We start from the raw sequence: 15,938 nt of genomic DNA, 5'->3' as shown, positions 1-15,938 counted from the left end.
ATCAGTTTTGAGAAACTGCATGATCCTCTTGACTGTATGTTGAAACTGAGGTTTGAAACGCATACTTGCTCGTTCACTGCAATAGATTAAACTCCTTATTCAAGTGTACCAAGTGTGATTTCTGACCTGTTTTTCTATTTGAGTGATACATATGTCTGGATACTCAACTAAAAAAATAATTGCTGAAAGCAACAATGTGAAATTTCCCTTTTTTTGGCTAACTTTTTAAATGTCTTTGTTTTGTGAAATGGACAAATGAAAGCAAATACAGCTCTAAAAACCTGCGTGTGAAATCTGAATTCCATTTCTCCTGTAAAACATGATGACCTGTGTATGTATTTGCAGTTCCTTCAAGACACATTGGATGCACTTTTTAACATAATGATGGAGAACTCGGAGAGTGAGACGTTTGACACACTGGTGTTTGATGCTTTGGTAAGCTTGCGTTGTGCAAAATAGATAAGGTTTTAACTGTTTGCATAGTATCTAAAACGTAGCTACTGTAATGACGGATAAATAAAGCTGGTGAATAAAACCGTGTAAAGGCTTGAAGGAAGTTTACTACTGAAAAATACTTTCTCTGCTGTTATTTATTATTGACTCTGAAAATACACTTGGAGTTTCAGTTGGACTTGATCACTAAGGGATTGGAGGTGATCTTGCCCCTCCACTCTGCTCTTGTGAGACCTCACCTGGAGCATTGTGTGCAGTTCTGGTGTCCTCAACATAAAAAGGACATGGAACTGTTGGAACAAGTCCAGAGGAGGCCACGAGGATGATCAGGGACTGGAGCACCTCCTGTATTGAAGACAGGCTGAGGAAGTTGGGGCTGTTCAGCCTGGAGAAGAGAAGCTGCGTGGAGACCTCAGAGCAGCCTTCCAGTATCTGAAGGGGGCCTATAGGGATGTGGGGAGGGACTCTTCATTAGGGACTGTAGTGATAGGACAAGGGGTAACGGGTTCAAACTGAAACAGGGGAAGTTTAGATTGGATCTAAGGAGGAAATTCTTTCCTGTGAGGGTGGTGAGGCACTGGAATGGGTTGCCCAGGGAGGTTGTGAATGCTCCATCCCTGGCAGTGTTCAAGGCCAGGTTGGACAGAGCCTTGGGTGCCATGGTTTAGTGTGAGGTGTCCCTGCCCATGGCAGGGGAGTTGGAACTGGACGATCTTAAGGTCTTTTCCAGCCCTAACTATTCTATGATTCTATGTCATCCTCCCAGAAAAGAGGAAAACAATCGAGTCCAGTTACTGTAGTGGATAAGCAGCAGAATTTAGGACAGAAAGTTTCTGCTTAAAGAAAACTTTATTATGAACGGGAAGTTTTCACAGGAAAAGAGAATATTAAGACATTGGGAAGATAATCACAAGCTAAAATCTATGTCTTTTAATGTTATTATGGTGTCTTCATTGAAAATAAAGATGGGTGAATGTGTGAAATGAAAGTTGTTTTGAGGCTAATGCAATAGTTTTGCTGTTTCTTACAGGTATTTATCATTGGACTGATCGCTGACAGAAAATTCCAACATTTTAATCCTGTCTTGGAAACCTACATCAAGAAGCATTTCAGTGCTACGTTAGCCTACACGTAATGTTCAGCTCTACTGTTTCTAATGGGGCTTGTATACTTTTCCCAGATAATGTTAATTCAGCTCCTTGTTTGTGTAGGTTCATTGGGAATTGCTCATAGAGCTTAGGAATGTAGGAGGTTCTTAAAGAAGTCTGGACATAATATGTCTTTCCCTCTTAAAATAACAATAGTAAAGCAATTGGATCAATTTGCAAGGAGGAAGTCTTGATTTTGGGGTATAAGAGGGATTGATCTGATGATTTCAAGAATTCTTTTGCAAAGAAAACACTCGTAAGTAATTCTCAGTCAGAACTGAGAAAGAAATCACATCCATTTCAGATGCTTCAAAGATCCATTTGGTGCATTAAATTGATGATCTACCCTGTGTTATCTGCATTATTGTCACTTTGGGGAGGAAGCAGTGAAGAATGAAAAATCCCAAAAGTCCATTATTTTGGCTGTCTTAAGGATTTCTCCATGGTTAGGATCTCTGCTGCCTCAAAAGGGTGAAGGATGAAGCATCCTTGAGCATCTGGTTTTATTAACGCGTGCTGAAGGTGGCCCTTGCACTGGTGTAGGCATAGAGAGCATCCTCCCCTCCTTAAATGCAGGGAGGCAGGAGCAGGGTTAAGCTTGAAGATTCTGGATTTCCTGGAGTCTGTCTTGACTTGTGCCCATGGGCATGACAAATCCCTGCTATTCCCTGCCTTTTATTGCACAAGGTTAAGGAGCTGTTGCGTTGACAGTATCAAAGTAGTTATTAAAATTCTGAGGCAGTTTCTCCTATTTAAATAAATCCCCATATATCAAGATATCTGCCTAATCTATGTTCTTCTCCGTTAGTGGTATATATTGTTTTAGTGTGGATGTTGAAACGTGCTGTAGCTAGGATGGTTTAAAATGGAATTACTTGCAGTTGCATTAAAATTGTGATTGATGCTCATTGGGAGGGAGGTAGCCGAAATGGCATCGTTTTTAAAGGGATTTCACTTTCAAGTTTGATAGACTCCAAAATGTGGAATAAGAGCATTTCCAACTGATGTTAGATACATCTTTGAGAAGTAAATTTCACAGATTGTAGCCCCAAATCCCCGTGTAAAGGGGAAGCCCTGTTTAATGAAGAAACTCCTATTTAATGAGTTTTAATTCTAATAGTTTGTATTTAATTTATTTGGTTTTATTACTTCAATTATTATTAGTAGCTGCATCTTTGTAATAACCCAAATCTGAATATCCTGAAATAGCCAGCAGAAAATAAGCCTGAGACATGCTGCATTGCTTGTGTGTCGAATGGTATTATGGTCGGTGTCTTTTCTTTTTACTCAAGCATAGTTTGCAGCTACTCACCAGCCAACCCAAGAGCATAAGGAGTTCATTAGTCGTACAAGTAATTCTGTAGCTTGTTGGGCACATAATTGTTCTTTCAGGATAGGAATTCTTCTGTGTGAGCTTGTAACTTGTGTTTTCTGTATTTAAACAGGAAGCTGACTAAAGTGTTGAAAACATACGTGGATAACGCGGAGAAGTGTGGGATCACAGATCAGCTCTTCAAAGCTATGAAAGCCTTGGAGTACATCTTCAAGTTCATAGTCCGGTCCAGGATATTGTTCAATCAGTAAGTGTGGTGGATGCTGAAACCTGTCATTCCCATTGCCAATATAGCTCTACAAGGGCCAAAATCCTATAGTACGAGTTAAAGTTGCTCAATATTGTAATGTTTTAGAAGTATCTGGGACTTATTTCAGAAGACAGCTATTCCTGAGGGGCAAGCCAGATATCCTGAACAGAGATGTACATTTTAAGTACTGCACTGCTAAAATGATGTATTTCAGCTGTCTATAGTTTAGGTCTCTGAACAATTAAAGCTTGCCACTATTTGGGAAACTGCTGTTAGGAACTGTCTGGTACTGTGGCTGGAATGTTGAAGGTGCTGAGTGTTCATACATTCCTGTCCCTCATCCAGGCCTGGGCTTTCCTAGTGGCAAAAGGGGCTACAGGAAGCCTGGACAGGGGCTTTGGACAAGGGCCTGTAGGGTCAGGCCAAGGGGAATGGCTTTAACCTGCCAGAGAGGAGACTGAGATCTGTGGCAGGGGGTTGGAACTGGATGAGTTTTAAGGTCCTTTCCAGCCCAAACCATTCCAGGATTCTGTGGTTGGATCTGTGGGGCCCTGCAGTCTCAGTAGGTTTCAGTGAGTGACATGGGAAAGTGGGAAGGAAGAAGGGCTGCAGAAATCTCTTCTTTGAGAGTGATAGGAGAATTACTGGCTTTCTGTGAAAGCTCTTCCTTTGCTGTCCATTGTGGCAGGGGGTGCTGGGGGCCTGTTTTGTGCTCCTTACTCAGCCTCCTGCATGCTGAACACATCGGTGCTGTCTGCATCCATCCGTAAAGCCAAGCACAAATAATTGTCCTGTTAATTTTGAAGCCAGGCCTCTGTTTTATACACAAAATATTAAAGAAGCTATAAACCAAATTGATAATGTGTCCATCCTCACCGAGGTTCAATACTTTTACTGCTTCTTAGCGACAGTAACAGCCTTATTACAAGGGATTTATGTAGAGCTCTGAAGTCATCAATTCCACCAACCTTTCTCTAATTGAGAGCTTGTAATTTGTTTCTGTAGGAGTCTTACTGTGAGATTCATAAAATACTGAATGTCACTTACACTGCTACGGGTCCTACAAATCACTTTAAATCAGAAAAAGAAATAATTATCCCTTGCTGCAGATTAGATTTACAGACAATATGACCCTCTAGTATTGGCCATTGGATTTCCTCCTGCTAAGCACTAATTCGCTGTTCTTCAGCACGGGGAAGACACAGCTCTCAATGACAGGGGATTAATTAGCAAAGCTCCTGAGCTGAAGGACACCATGATTTGTTGTGCTGTAAGACTCCAATCCTGCCTGAGGTGTGTGATTTGAAGTGATTACGACGCAGGATTGGAGCAGCCTTCTGAAATATCAGCAGTGTTTCACTGGCCAATCCCAAGGGGCCAGCAGAATCGTCCATTAACAAAATATTGCATGTTTTTAACTCTGATAATAAAGTAGGGGACTAAATATACGGAGCATTTCAGTAATGTAATTGCAGGCAAGCTTCAGTTCTGGATAAATCCATAGAAGCCTCGCTTACCTAGTTAAAGACTGGTGGCAAATCTATTTGTTCAGTATATCAAGGTTTATAAAGGCAAAACACTGGAAGTGAACTTTAGCAATAGCTTTATTTGGTTTACCCAGTAATGATCCCAGTGGTTGTGTTGCATTGCACAGCAGTCTTAACGTTTTGAAGGCAGTGCTAAAGGGTCAACTTGGTGTAATCCTGGTTTGCTCACAGTGCATGAAAGCATTGTGGCTATGAGGTGTGTTAAACACATGTTAATAACTGACAGGAGAAACCCATTGGTGACCTGCTTATTTTTATTACTATTTCCTTTTTGAAACACCAAGCTCTTTTGAAGCACTTTGAATTATTGGACTCTCAAGTTTAGTTACTCTTTCTGTTGGTATTAGTTTCACCTCCCTAATCTGTTCAGGGGCACCCTGAAATCCATTAACAAAATTGGGAATTCACAAGTAATTTCTCCTGCATAACCCCCACTTTTAGCCTAAACGGGGAATAGAAGCTTGTGCAACAGAACAGCTCGGTTTAATGTTTTTCTGTAGCATACATTTCCCCTGTGTACTGGTGAAATAGCATTTTTTAGTACCTGTGGCTCCCACAGGTTTATGAACACAGCATTAAAAATGATACATATTAGTTTCAGTGTAAAGCAGCAAGAACATTCTGAATTCCATGTTTGACCTTAAGATAAACCCCTTTCCTCCTGTGATAGGTGGCTCAAGCCAGGTTGGATGGGACTTGGAGCAACCTGGTCTAGTGGAAGGTGTCCCTGTCCACGGCAGGGGGTTGGGACTGGGTGAGCTTTAACATCCCTTTCAACCCATACTGTTGTAGGGTTCCATGATAAGCACCCCGTTTAGATTTGACCTGGATGCCATATTCTCCTTAGCTTCTCCTAAGCACTGATTTTGGGGGTGTCACATTGCCTGTGTAGCTGAGGTTCAAGAAGTGTATTTACAACAGCCTTTATTGTAGGCGAGTTGTACGTACTGCCAAAGGTGAGGAAAAACATATAAAGGATTTACGTAGTGGTCTTCTCCTTTCTTATTTCTTGGTGGGAGTTGTCTCATCCTACACCTGAAGCAGAGATCATTCTGCATTCAAAATATCCAAGAGTGTTTCAGGAACACTCATTCCTGTGCTGTACTGAAGCAGTCGACCCAAGTTCCTCACCTTAGCTGAATGGTTTTTGACTTTAGTGTTGCTCAGGTGTCTCAGGGCAGGTTTTGTCCCCCTGAAACCATCTGGTAGAGAGAAGGACCAAGAGAGAAGAGGAGCCCCTATGGGCAGATCAGCTGTAAGAAATCCCTCTGAAGGCACGGGGACTTGCCTTTTGAACTTGAGTTGTGGAATAGTCGTTCTGCTGTGACATCTGTACTGACTGTATTGGGAAACTGCTTAACTAGTTCAGTGTTAGTGAGCCAGGAATGAGAGTTGAAAAGCATTTTAACTTCAGTGTTCCCTTCCCATAGAAAAAATAACTATGATTTTTCTTAGCAAATAATGGGTTGATAGGTTTTCTCTTTATCTTCCACAGAGTTTAAGGTCACTCACCTTAGGCCACTGGTAGACTTTAATGATTGCTGGCAAGTTGTCTGGATGCTTTCTGGCCTCATCATCAGAGAGCTGCTTGTCATTGGGCCTCCCAGACATCTGCTCGCTGTTGTGCAGGGGCACGAGACTCTATCCCACTGCTGTGTGGGCACATGGAATTGGGTCGGCGCTGAGGGATTCGCTGTGACTTGAAGGCAGAGACAATACTGGATGTGGCATTTCACATGGGAAGCTTGAAAACAAGAATCTGCTGTTCCTGCTGGCCCAGCTCAGTCTGTCTGGCTTGTCTTTATTGTTTTTTGTGAAAGGAAACTCTTGGTTCAGTGAAGAAGCTTGCAGATATTCTTGAACTTCAGAAAACATGAGTAATGCAGCAAATTATCATCTGTCATTTGGAACCAGAATTAAAACTCTGTTTTAGTTGGGTTGTGCTTATGGAACCTAATTCTCTTTCAGACTTTATGAAAACAAAGGAGAAGCAGACTTCAGGGAGTCTCTGCTGCAGCTCTTCAAGTCCATCAATGAGATGATGAGCAGCATCTCTGATCAGACTGTCATAGTGAAGGTACGTACTCTCCAGATCTCCATCTTGACTTTACTTTGGGGTCCTAAACCCACAGGTAGGTAGTACATGAGGTGTATGCTTGTGTTTATGCCCATAAGTATTTTACTTCAAATGTGGTTAACATTTAGTGCTTCTAGTGAAGGGTTGGTGACTAAGGAATGTGCTTCAAACAAGTAAGTTTACTTAAATTGCTGCAAATGCCTCACTTTGATTTTTAAAGGAAAACTTAATTTCTCTTTTAAGGAAGAAATAAGCTATTTAGCTTATTTAACTTGTATAATCTTAACATTAAGGTAATTTTAAGGCATTATCTTTAAGATGCAGATGACAACGTACATCCTCATGTTCTTATGCACTTATGCACTGACAGGCTGAGAGAGCTGGGCTGGTTCAGCCTGGAGAAGAGAAGGCTCCTGAAGGGGAGACCTTAGAGCAGCTCCAGTGCTTAAAGGGGCTACAGGAAAGCTGGAGATGAGCTTTGGCCAAGGGCCTGTAGGAACAGGCCAAGGGGAATGGCTTCAACCAGCCAGAGGGGAGACTGAGATGAGCTCTTAGGCAGAAGCTCTTCCCTCTTATCTTTCACATCCCTTGTCAGATTTAATTCTAGTTGGGCCTTAGCTTTCCTGACCTGGTCCCTAGCTTCCCAGACAGTAGCCCTGAGTTCTTTCCCTCTTTTTTTCTTGTCCCTTTAAAAAACACTATCTGCTTTTGGTCACATTGACTGACTTGTGGAATTGGGAATGTGGTCTCCAACCTCAAGTGAACATGGGTATTGATATCAGAGGTTAGAAGCACTGAATAAAAGGACCGGTATGTTTTTGTGCCCGGGAGTCCAAGGTCATTGCATCGATACCAGTCTCACATTCTGTTAATGAGCCTCTTCCACCATGGAGAAGTACAGAGCCTGTCATACATGTGTTTGATAAGCTACACCTTGAAGTTTTCCTTGTGGTTCCAAATAGTATTTATAAAAGGCTGTAACTCTTGACCTAGCTGTGCTGAATTAGCTGAGAGATGATGGTCAGAACTGGGCTAAGAACTGGGCTTGAATTTAGGGAGAGTTTGACACTAGGACTTCTCCCGCTCAGATGTGCAATGGTTGTGTTAGAAGAACATTCTACAGCAGCTGGGAGGCAAAGACAGAAGTCAAGTACTGCACCAGTGCAAGAGGTTCCTCTTGAAGGGAGCTGGGATAAGTAGAGCAGGAGAACACCAAAGACATGGGTGTGTTGTGGCCAAGTGCCTGCAGGTCTCAGGCTAGTAATACTGAGCAGACAGCATAAATAGTGGGGATAAAGCTGCTGAGTTTGATTATTTGATGGAAGGGAGACTGAGACTGTATTATCTGATAACAAAACAGGGATATTGCATGTTTCAGGGAAGAGGTATTTTCATTCCATTGACAAAGCATCTATTCTGAATGGAAATGGGGAAGTTTGAGTTAGTGACTTGGAGTGTGCTAGCTGGTGCTCTTCAAATAGCATGCTTTCAGATTACCAGCATTAGATGTAAGGTTTATTTTCCTGAGACTCATTTGTGAGGCCTACTCCAAGAAGGCAGATGAACGTGGGCTTTTTCCTTACTCCACAGTTTATGTCTGGAAAGTATTAGATTAATATCCCCCAAAACACATTTGTTTTTCTTCACCCAGAATGCAGGAAAAGAAGACAAACTTCCTAGGAAAGGCTGGAGAGATGACACTACAGCAGTGTCTGTCCCAGTCCATGTGTTGTTTCACATTCAGACAGTAGAGCCCATCTGCTGTCTGCATTTGCCTATGTGAAGTACACTGGGAGATGAGGTATTGATAGATGAGCCAGTGTGGGGCTGTCTGAGAAGTGTGCTTGTGGATGCATTTCAGAAGCCTTGACAACCTTTCATTCATTATTCATTGATTTCATCTTCTTTGGACTCTAATTACTTAGCTCTTAGAACACATAATTGTTAGTATTGGCTTTTTGCAGCTTGTGGAATTGCTTTTATTATGTTCAAATACCCACTGAAGCACTGCGGCTTCTTCAGGAACTGGAAATGTGTCCTCCCGTTGCAAAGAATAGAATTATTGAATAGGTGGATGAATGTGGGGTGGTTTTGAGAGGGGAGTCAGTAGGGCTTGTGTGCATCTTGGCTGACAAAGATGTCGAGTCCTGGGAGGGTTTCAATAACTATGTAAAATGGATGTGACATTACAGGCTTCATTCAGCATCTTTGTCAGTGATCGTCCAATATCTAAAGGGACAGAGAAGAAACCTGGAGAGGGGCTTTGGCCAAGGGCCTGTAGGGACAGGCCAAGGGGAATGGCTTTAACCTGCCTGAGGGGAGACTGAGATGAGCTCTTAGGCAGAAGCTCTTCCCTGTGAGGGTGCTGAGGCGCTGGCACAGGGTGCCCAGAGAAGCTGTGGCTGCCCCATCCCTGGCAGTGTTCAAGGCCAGGTTGGACACAGGGGCTTGGAGCAAGCTGCTCTAGTGGAAGGGGTCCCTGCCCGTGGCAGGGGTTGGAGCTGGAGGAGCTTTAAGGTCCCTTCCAACGCAAACCATTCTGTGGTGATTGTATGATCTGGAGCTGGTCGTTAAGCACCGTGCTGGTGGTGAGATATGTCAGGAGGACCTCACAACCTCAAAATGTGAGCTGCAAGGTAGACAAATGTAAAGCAGGGCATCTCAGGAAGAGTGAATTCATCCCTATGGGATGCTTTATTTGCATCTGACAGTTGCAGTCTGGGGAGGACACCATGGAGTCATAGCTGACAGCTCTCTGGGGTCATTGGTTCCAGGTGCAGGGGCAACCAGAGAAGCACCAGGGTGTTGGGGTTCAGCCAGAGGTACAATAAGAACAAGGCAGGGCTGCAATTCGTTGGTTAGATAGCCTTGGTGCATCGGCATCTTGCACGCTAGGGCCAGGGATGTTCTTGGAAGGGTGGTGGAGCACTTCTTGTGCTGTTGAATACTCTGTTGAAGCTGTACAGAAACTAGTGAAGATAAGCAGATATATTTTCCGGTCCCTGTGTTATGCAACCAAGATCAGCAGATCTGGCTGCAGCAGTTTAAAGCTTATTTTACTGGTTTTAATATACATATTGGGGAAGCTAAGTGTGTACAAAATCAATCTGTTTGGAGAGATAAGAAGCTGACCTACACAGAAAATGAAGGTGCTTCACATTAGAAGAGAGAGATGCTTAATTCATACATTAACATATTTCCGTTTCTACTTGCACAAATTGTAATCTCTCCTGATAGTTTATCAACAGGAAGCAGAACTGCCACTGGAAAGTTTGTCGTGGAATGTTGGAAACTCTCCTCTTTGGGCTGGTTATCCTGAATTCTGCTTTACTCCAGCCTGTCTGTTAAGAGTAGCCTTCGAGCTGACACTGCACAGGGGAGAATGAATGGCTGTAGTCTTAAGTTCTTAGCAAGAATTAGTCTTTATCTATTCACATGTTTATGTCCTTGTGGAAGCTGATGGGTTGCTTCTGACTGTAGCTCAGGTCTTCGGTTCCTTAATATTTTTGCATTTAAATTGCCCCTTTTCTGAAATTTTCAAGGCTTTGGGTACATTTAAAATTAAGATTTCCTCAAAAGAGAACTGTGAGAGTTGTGCTAGGATTTAAGGGTTTAGAGACATTAAAGAGATCACGAATTTGTACCTTTTTTAGCGTTATAGCTATTCAAAACTTCATAGTGTAGGGGAGAATTTGTATCTGGAACTGAGGGTGCTGAGGCGCTGGCACAGGGTGCCCAGAGAAGCTGTGGCTGCCCCATCCCTGGCGGTGTTCAAGGCCAGGTTGGACACAGGGGCTTGGAGCCAGCTGCTCTAGTGGAAGGTGTCCCTGCCTGTGACAGGGGTTGGAACTGGATGAGCTTTAAGGTCCCTTCCAACCCAAACCAGGCTGGGATTCTATGTTTTAATGCAGTAATTCTTAAAATCAAACTGGTACTTGAAAATAGCAACGTGTAATCTCTCTGCTTCTCCAACAATTACTGCCATTCATCATGCCAGTGCCTCACCACCCTCACAGTAAAGAACTTCCTTATCTCTACCCCGAACTTCCCCTGTTGAAGTTAAGGTGTGCAGCATTGGCACGCGCTCGTGGTTTTAATGACTCCAATGAAGTTGAGCTATCCCGGTTTTCCTCTTATTTCCTGCTACTGGCTGTGTGACAATTGTTCCCTTAACCTTTCAGCATCTAAGCAGGAGCTCAGCTGAAGCCTAACACGATGCTTCAAGTTGAGATAAAAATGCAAATGTGTCCTGGTAATTTATTCTTGCATCCCTTGGAAACAAGGGCAGCTGAGCCAGCTGCATCGGGTTGATGAGCACCGTCTGATTTCGGCTGGCTTTGGAGGAGGGAGCTGAATGATTCTCAGCAGGGTTCTTGCAGTGTGCTCTAACGTTTGCTGTTACGTGTGATTTTGTGCTGCTGCTCAGGACGGCTGGGAAAAGCCAACTTCTCTGTGCTTTAAATGGTCTTGATAGAGTAGGTGTGCATGTAAAATTACCTTGTAATGTGACCACAGGGCTGAGATGGAAGGTGATAACATTTCACTAATGCAAATTCTCTTGTGTGTGTGTGTGGTGTTATAATAATCCTTGTCGCTTCTAACACAGGATACGTATTTCTCAGTATCCATTCTGTGCTTTTTCCCACTCTAATATGAAGCATTTACTCCTAAAGCCACAAGAAAACATTTAAATGAAGACAGGGACATACATTACAAGTTGCTGAGGTACCTGGAACAAAACAAAGAGACTGCATTGGTCTGCATTGGTCTTTTCCAGCAGATTGAGTATTTCATGACCATCATTTAAAATGAGCTGGGTAACAAAACGTAACTGCAGACTGAGGTTTCTGTGGCTCTTAGAACCTACATGGGAAAGTGTTACACTGGCAACAAACACAATCTATAGAAGAGTACAAGGCCACTGGGCTTATGAGCATGCTTAGTGCTGTTTTACACTGGATTTTGTGCTGGAGGCACTCGTGCTGTTGTGATTGGGAACAAATGATTGCTGTAGGCTGGAGCAGTTCATAAATTGAGGTATTCCTGGGAATCGTTTCATCCAGCTGCTGACAGGGCTGGATTTGGCTGGATGAGCTTCAGCAGGATGGCATCAGGATGATGCTTGGGTAGGAGGTTGGTGCTTTGTGTTGAATGACACGAAAGCTGAAAATTAACATTAAAATCCTGTTCAAATTGAGTCAGGTAAAACAAATTCTGCTTCATCAAATGAAAGAGTTCATAAGAATACATTGTCTTTGGCAAGGATTGTATACCTAATTTTAAGACTGGGTGTGCAATTTGAAATGAATGACTTCAGAAAATGTCATTTTTAAATGGCGTAGTTTTGCTTTTTGTGTAGTACAAAGAGCTTAAATCCTAGGCAAACCCTAGTATCCTATTTGGAATGCATATCCTTTAATATCCCATTTTTCAGTGTAATGACAACCTGAAGTTACTATTGCAGTTTTCTTCAATAACTGCTGGAGAGAAGCTTTAATTACTATGTTTCTGACATTCCTTGTCAGTCTAAACCTAAGAATGGGATAAAAGAATGTCGTGTTCTTGCAAGACTGCTTTGTTGTACCCTGTACTGCTTTGTTTTCACTTACCAGTGACCAGTGTTGTTATCACAGCCATAATTCCTGGTTTGTATTGATGAAGAGATTGCTCAGTGTTCTCAACTGTGTCATAAATGGAAGTAAATGAGTAAACTCCTATAGTTTGCCTGTTATCCAAACTTATATCAGAGGTGACTTTAAGCTACTTAAAGGCAACCCTGTGTTAAGTTAGTGTGCTTTCCTGTGACATAGAAGTGTTTGTGCAGACGATTTGCCTTCTACCAAGTGGCAGAAGGATGCTGGGTACAGTATCCAGGTGCAGTATCATGGCAGTGCCCAGCACAAACACCCCTGCATGTACTGGGCTGATCCCCACATAGGGGTTCTGGGCTCAAGCACACACCGAAGCCGGCTCATGGGGAGCCTCTCATCACCCAACACCCCCAAGTCCTTCTCCTTAGGGCTGCTTCATCCAGTCTCTGCCCATCCTGTGTTCATGCTGGTCACTGCCATGATATTGCACCCGGATACTGTGCCCAGCATCCTTCTGCCGCTTGGTAGAAGGCAAATTGTCTGCACAAACACTTCTATGTCACAGGAAAGCACACTGACTTAACACAGGGTTGCCTTTAAGTAGCTTGAAGTCACCTCTGCTATAAGTTGGGATAACAGGCAAACTATGATCCAACCCAGCCAGTCTAGGGTTCTGTGAATATAGTGTCATCCTTTTGTTCCCCTTCCAGCATCACTTTGTGTTAATGCATAAGAGTGTTAGCTCAAGCGTGGTAAAATTTTTAAGAGTATGTAATTTATGTTACTCCACAAGCTTTCCGATGTACTAAGTGCTACCAGATGTGACAAAGCAATGGAGATGCTTGCAAACAGCACTTGCTGAATGCACACACTGCAGCATCACTTTCTGCCTTTGAGACAGACCGTATTTAAGATCTGTCTCCAAGCAGCGTATAAAATAAGCTGTATTTGTACTAATCTTGCAGTGCTTCTTAAGCATGTTTCTGAGCATATTTACCTCTGTATAGGTACGTTCTTCATGGCTTGCTATGGTGTTGGATTGTCAGTGTTCAAAAGTAATATACATGGCTTTTCAAAAGGTGGACTTAGGTGACTTTGGATGCTGGTGACTGAATGCATAAGGTAGTGCTGCTTTTTATGAGTGAAGTCATGTCCAACAAACATAAACGTCTGCAGGAGCAGACTCCATGGCAAGTATTAGTCTGTCTGTTTCCATTCCCCAATTTAAAACTATGGAGGGCTTTAGGGGAGCTGGGCTTGGAGGTCAGACTTACACCATGTCCTAGAGAAAACTAGGGTTTCCTTCCTAAGTAGCTTAAAGTCACTTCTGATATAAGTGAGGAGAGAATCAGATGGCCTTGGTGGGATTCCCAAACGTGAAAATTGAGGAGCTTACATTTGCCTAAGGACATGAAGAGGAGTTTGCATCTGCCCTCCTATCTCTTTCTGGGAGGACTGCTAGTAGATACCTATCTTCATAGAATCATAATAGGATCATGGAATGGTTGGTGTTGGAAGGGACCTTAAAGCTCACCCAGCTCCAACCCCTGCCACGGGCAGGGACCCCTTCCACTAGAGCAGCTTGCTCCAAGCCCCTGTGTCCAACCTGGCCTTGAACACTGCCAGGGATGGGGCAGCCACAGCTTCTCTGGGCACCCTGTGCCAACGTCTAGCTACTCTTATCTTCATGAAGAAATGAGAATCTTGGGTGCTGTTCTTAAGGCAGCTCCTTCAGGTAATTTTGGCAGTTGGGAATTTTGGGATTCATTTTGTTGTTATGAAAAATAAATGAAGTTTACTCAGTCATATGAAGCTTACATAGTCATAGAAATGTCTAGAACCTTTAGATCTGAGCAATGTGCTAGTTTTTTCCATTGCTAGATCCCATTCCTTGCCCATTCTTGTCTCATTAAAGTCTGTCTGGAAATGCATCATCATGCAAAAAAGAGCTGTGGCAGTGAACTGATGTTCAGAGGGACCACAAGTAGAAGTAACACCTCTATTGCACATGGTCTTATCTATTCTGCCTTCTTACCGTGTCTGAAGGTTCCCCCTGCCAACAAACCTTTTGATGTGAGCCATCACTGAGTGTGTTTCTCCAACATGAAAATCCCCTATGTTATCTCGCTGCCTGCTCTAAAGAAGTCCAGTCATTAGCAGTTCAGTCATTACAAGTACATCGATGAATTTATCTTAGGGCTTGTGAGGGTTGGCTGCTCTGGAGAGGTGCTTGTGATGATTTAAGGAATAAGTTGCAATTATTGTGTGGAATGATGAAACCTTGGAATTTTGTCCTCTGTATTGGCTGTGACCATCAATTACTGCTTAATATATTCTGTTGAAGGCAAAGCTTTGACTTTTCTGGACTTTATTATTCTCACTTAATGAGTTTTATTTCTTGGCATGCTTAATTGCCTTTTCTTATAGTTTAGAAGGGTATCCTTGAAGCACTATGCTCATTGACTTTGCAGTTCAATAGGTTGTATTGGCAGCTGGTTCATGTGTTAAGTGTCAGTTAATGGTTATCCTCATATGGATGCTCTTTGGCTGTGGTATAGTAACTTTTACCCATAGATGCAGTGTTCATAAGGGAGATATAACACATATATGTAAGTGTGTAAGGTTGTGTGTGGTGGGGAGAGGGGGGAGTAAGGGATGAGATGTACTCACAGGCTGACGTGCACTTGTCATCTTGCTGATCCTTGGCTTGTATGTGAATCACATCCCAGGAGAAAACATCCAAAATATCCCAACAGTCAGTATAACAGTGAGTGTTCCAGGAAGTTTAACTCACTAAAAGGGAAAATACAGCTGTTGTCCACATGATGCACTCTCTTGTTTCTGCTTTCCCCTTTGCTAGCTGTGTGCTTTGTGGTACTCACAGTGAATGATTTGGTAACCTGGTAAGAGCAGTGATAATCTCTCTCTTGTTTTCCACAGAGAGAAACCCCTTTGGGCAGTAACATTTTTATTGCAGCCCAGCTCAGAAGGATGTATAATTATTGAGTGAGTCAGTTGCCTGCTGTTTCCAGCTGTGTATGCGATGCGATCACATGGGAATCAGTGCAAAAACCTGTTTGGAACCAAAGTCAAAGCATGAAGGTTCTTCATTAGTGTGTTTGCTCTAATGTTGGTTTGGATTTTCAAGTGCTGGAACTGGGAAGTGAAGATTTCCATTTAGTTTGCCATGGCCTTCTTGCAGAAATGAGGAATTTGAGCCTTTGTCCAGATGCAGATGGAAAGGAATGGAATTTAACTTCTTTCAGTGGGGGGGGGGAAATAAACCAGACTGCTTATTTGGTTTTCTTTTCCTGATGTTATATGAAAACATGAGAACAGGTTTCATAACTGCTGAAGTTACCATTCCTCACTTCTGTGTTCCAGTACCCTGGGAATAACCAGCATTGCAACCCTGCTACTGCTACCAAAAGATCTACTTTCAGCTGCAGCTCCTAACAGAGTAAAACCTACAGTGAGAGCTGCTCTATGACAGAAGTTAATATCGACAAGAGGCTTTTATATAGACCTGGATTATACAG

General features: G+C 42.8%; 1 protein-coding gene across 2 annotated transcripts in view; it reads left to right on the top strand.

Annotated features, from left to right (window-relative positions):
• Positions 1-15,938, top strand: part of DOCK1 (dedicator of cytokinesis 1) — a 315,311-nt gene that overhangs the window by 65,873 nt on the left and 233,500 nt on the right. For both annotated transcript variants that reach the window (XM_062635214.1, XM_062635213.1), the window contains exons 20-23: positions 346-435; positions 1,484-1,584; positions 3,047-3,181; positions 6,700-6,808. In XM_062635214.1, the coding sequence (XP_062491198.1) occupies positions 346-435; positions 1,484-1,584; positions 3,047-3,181; positions 6,700-6,808 (435 nt within the window). The remainder of the gene's footprint in view (positions 1-345; positions 436-1,483; positions 1,585-3,046; positions 3,182-6,699; positions 6,809-15,938) is intronic.

This window comes from Pezoporus occidentalis, unplaced genomic scaffold (assembly GCF_034315485.1).
Source record: "Pezoporus occidentalis ecotype Australia unplaced genomic scaffold, CSIRO_AGI_Poc_V1 ctg45, whole genome shotgun sequence".
NCBI lineage: Eukaryota > Metazoa > Chordata > Aves > Psittaciformes > Psittacidae > Pezoporus > Pezoporus occidentalis.
Note: the sequence above shows the minus strand (reverse complement) of the source record. Positions and strands in the feature narration are given on the sequence as shown.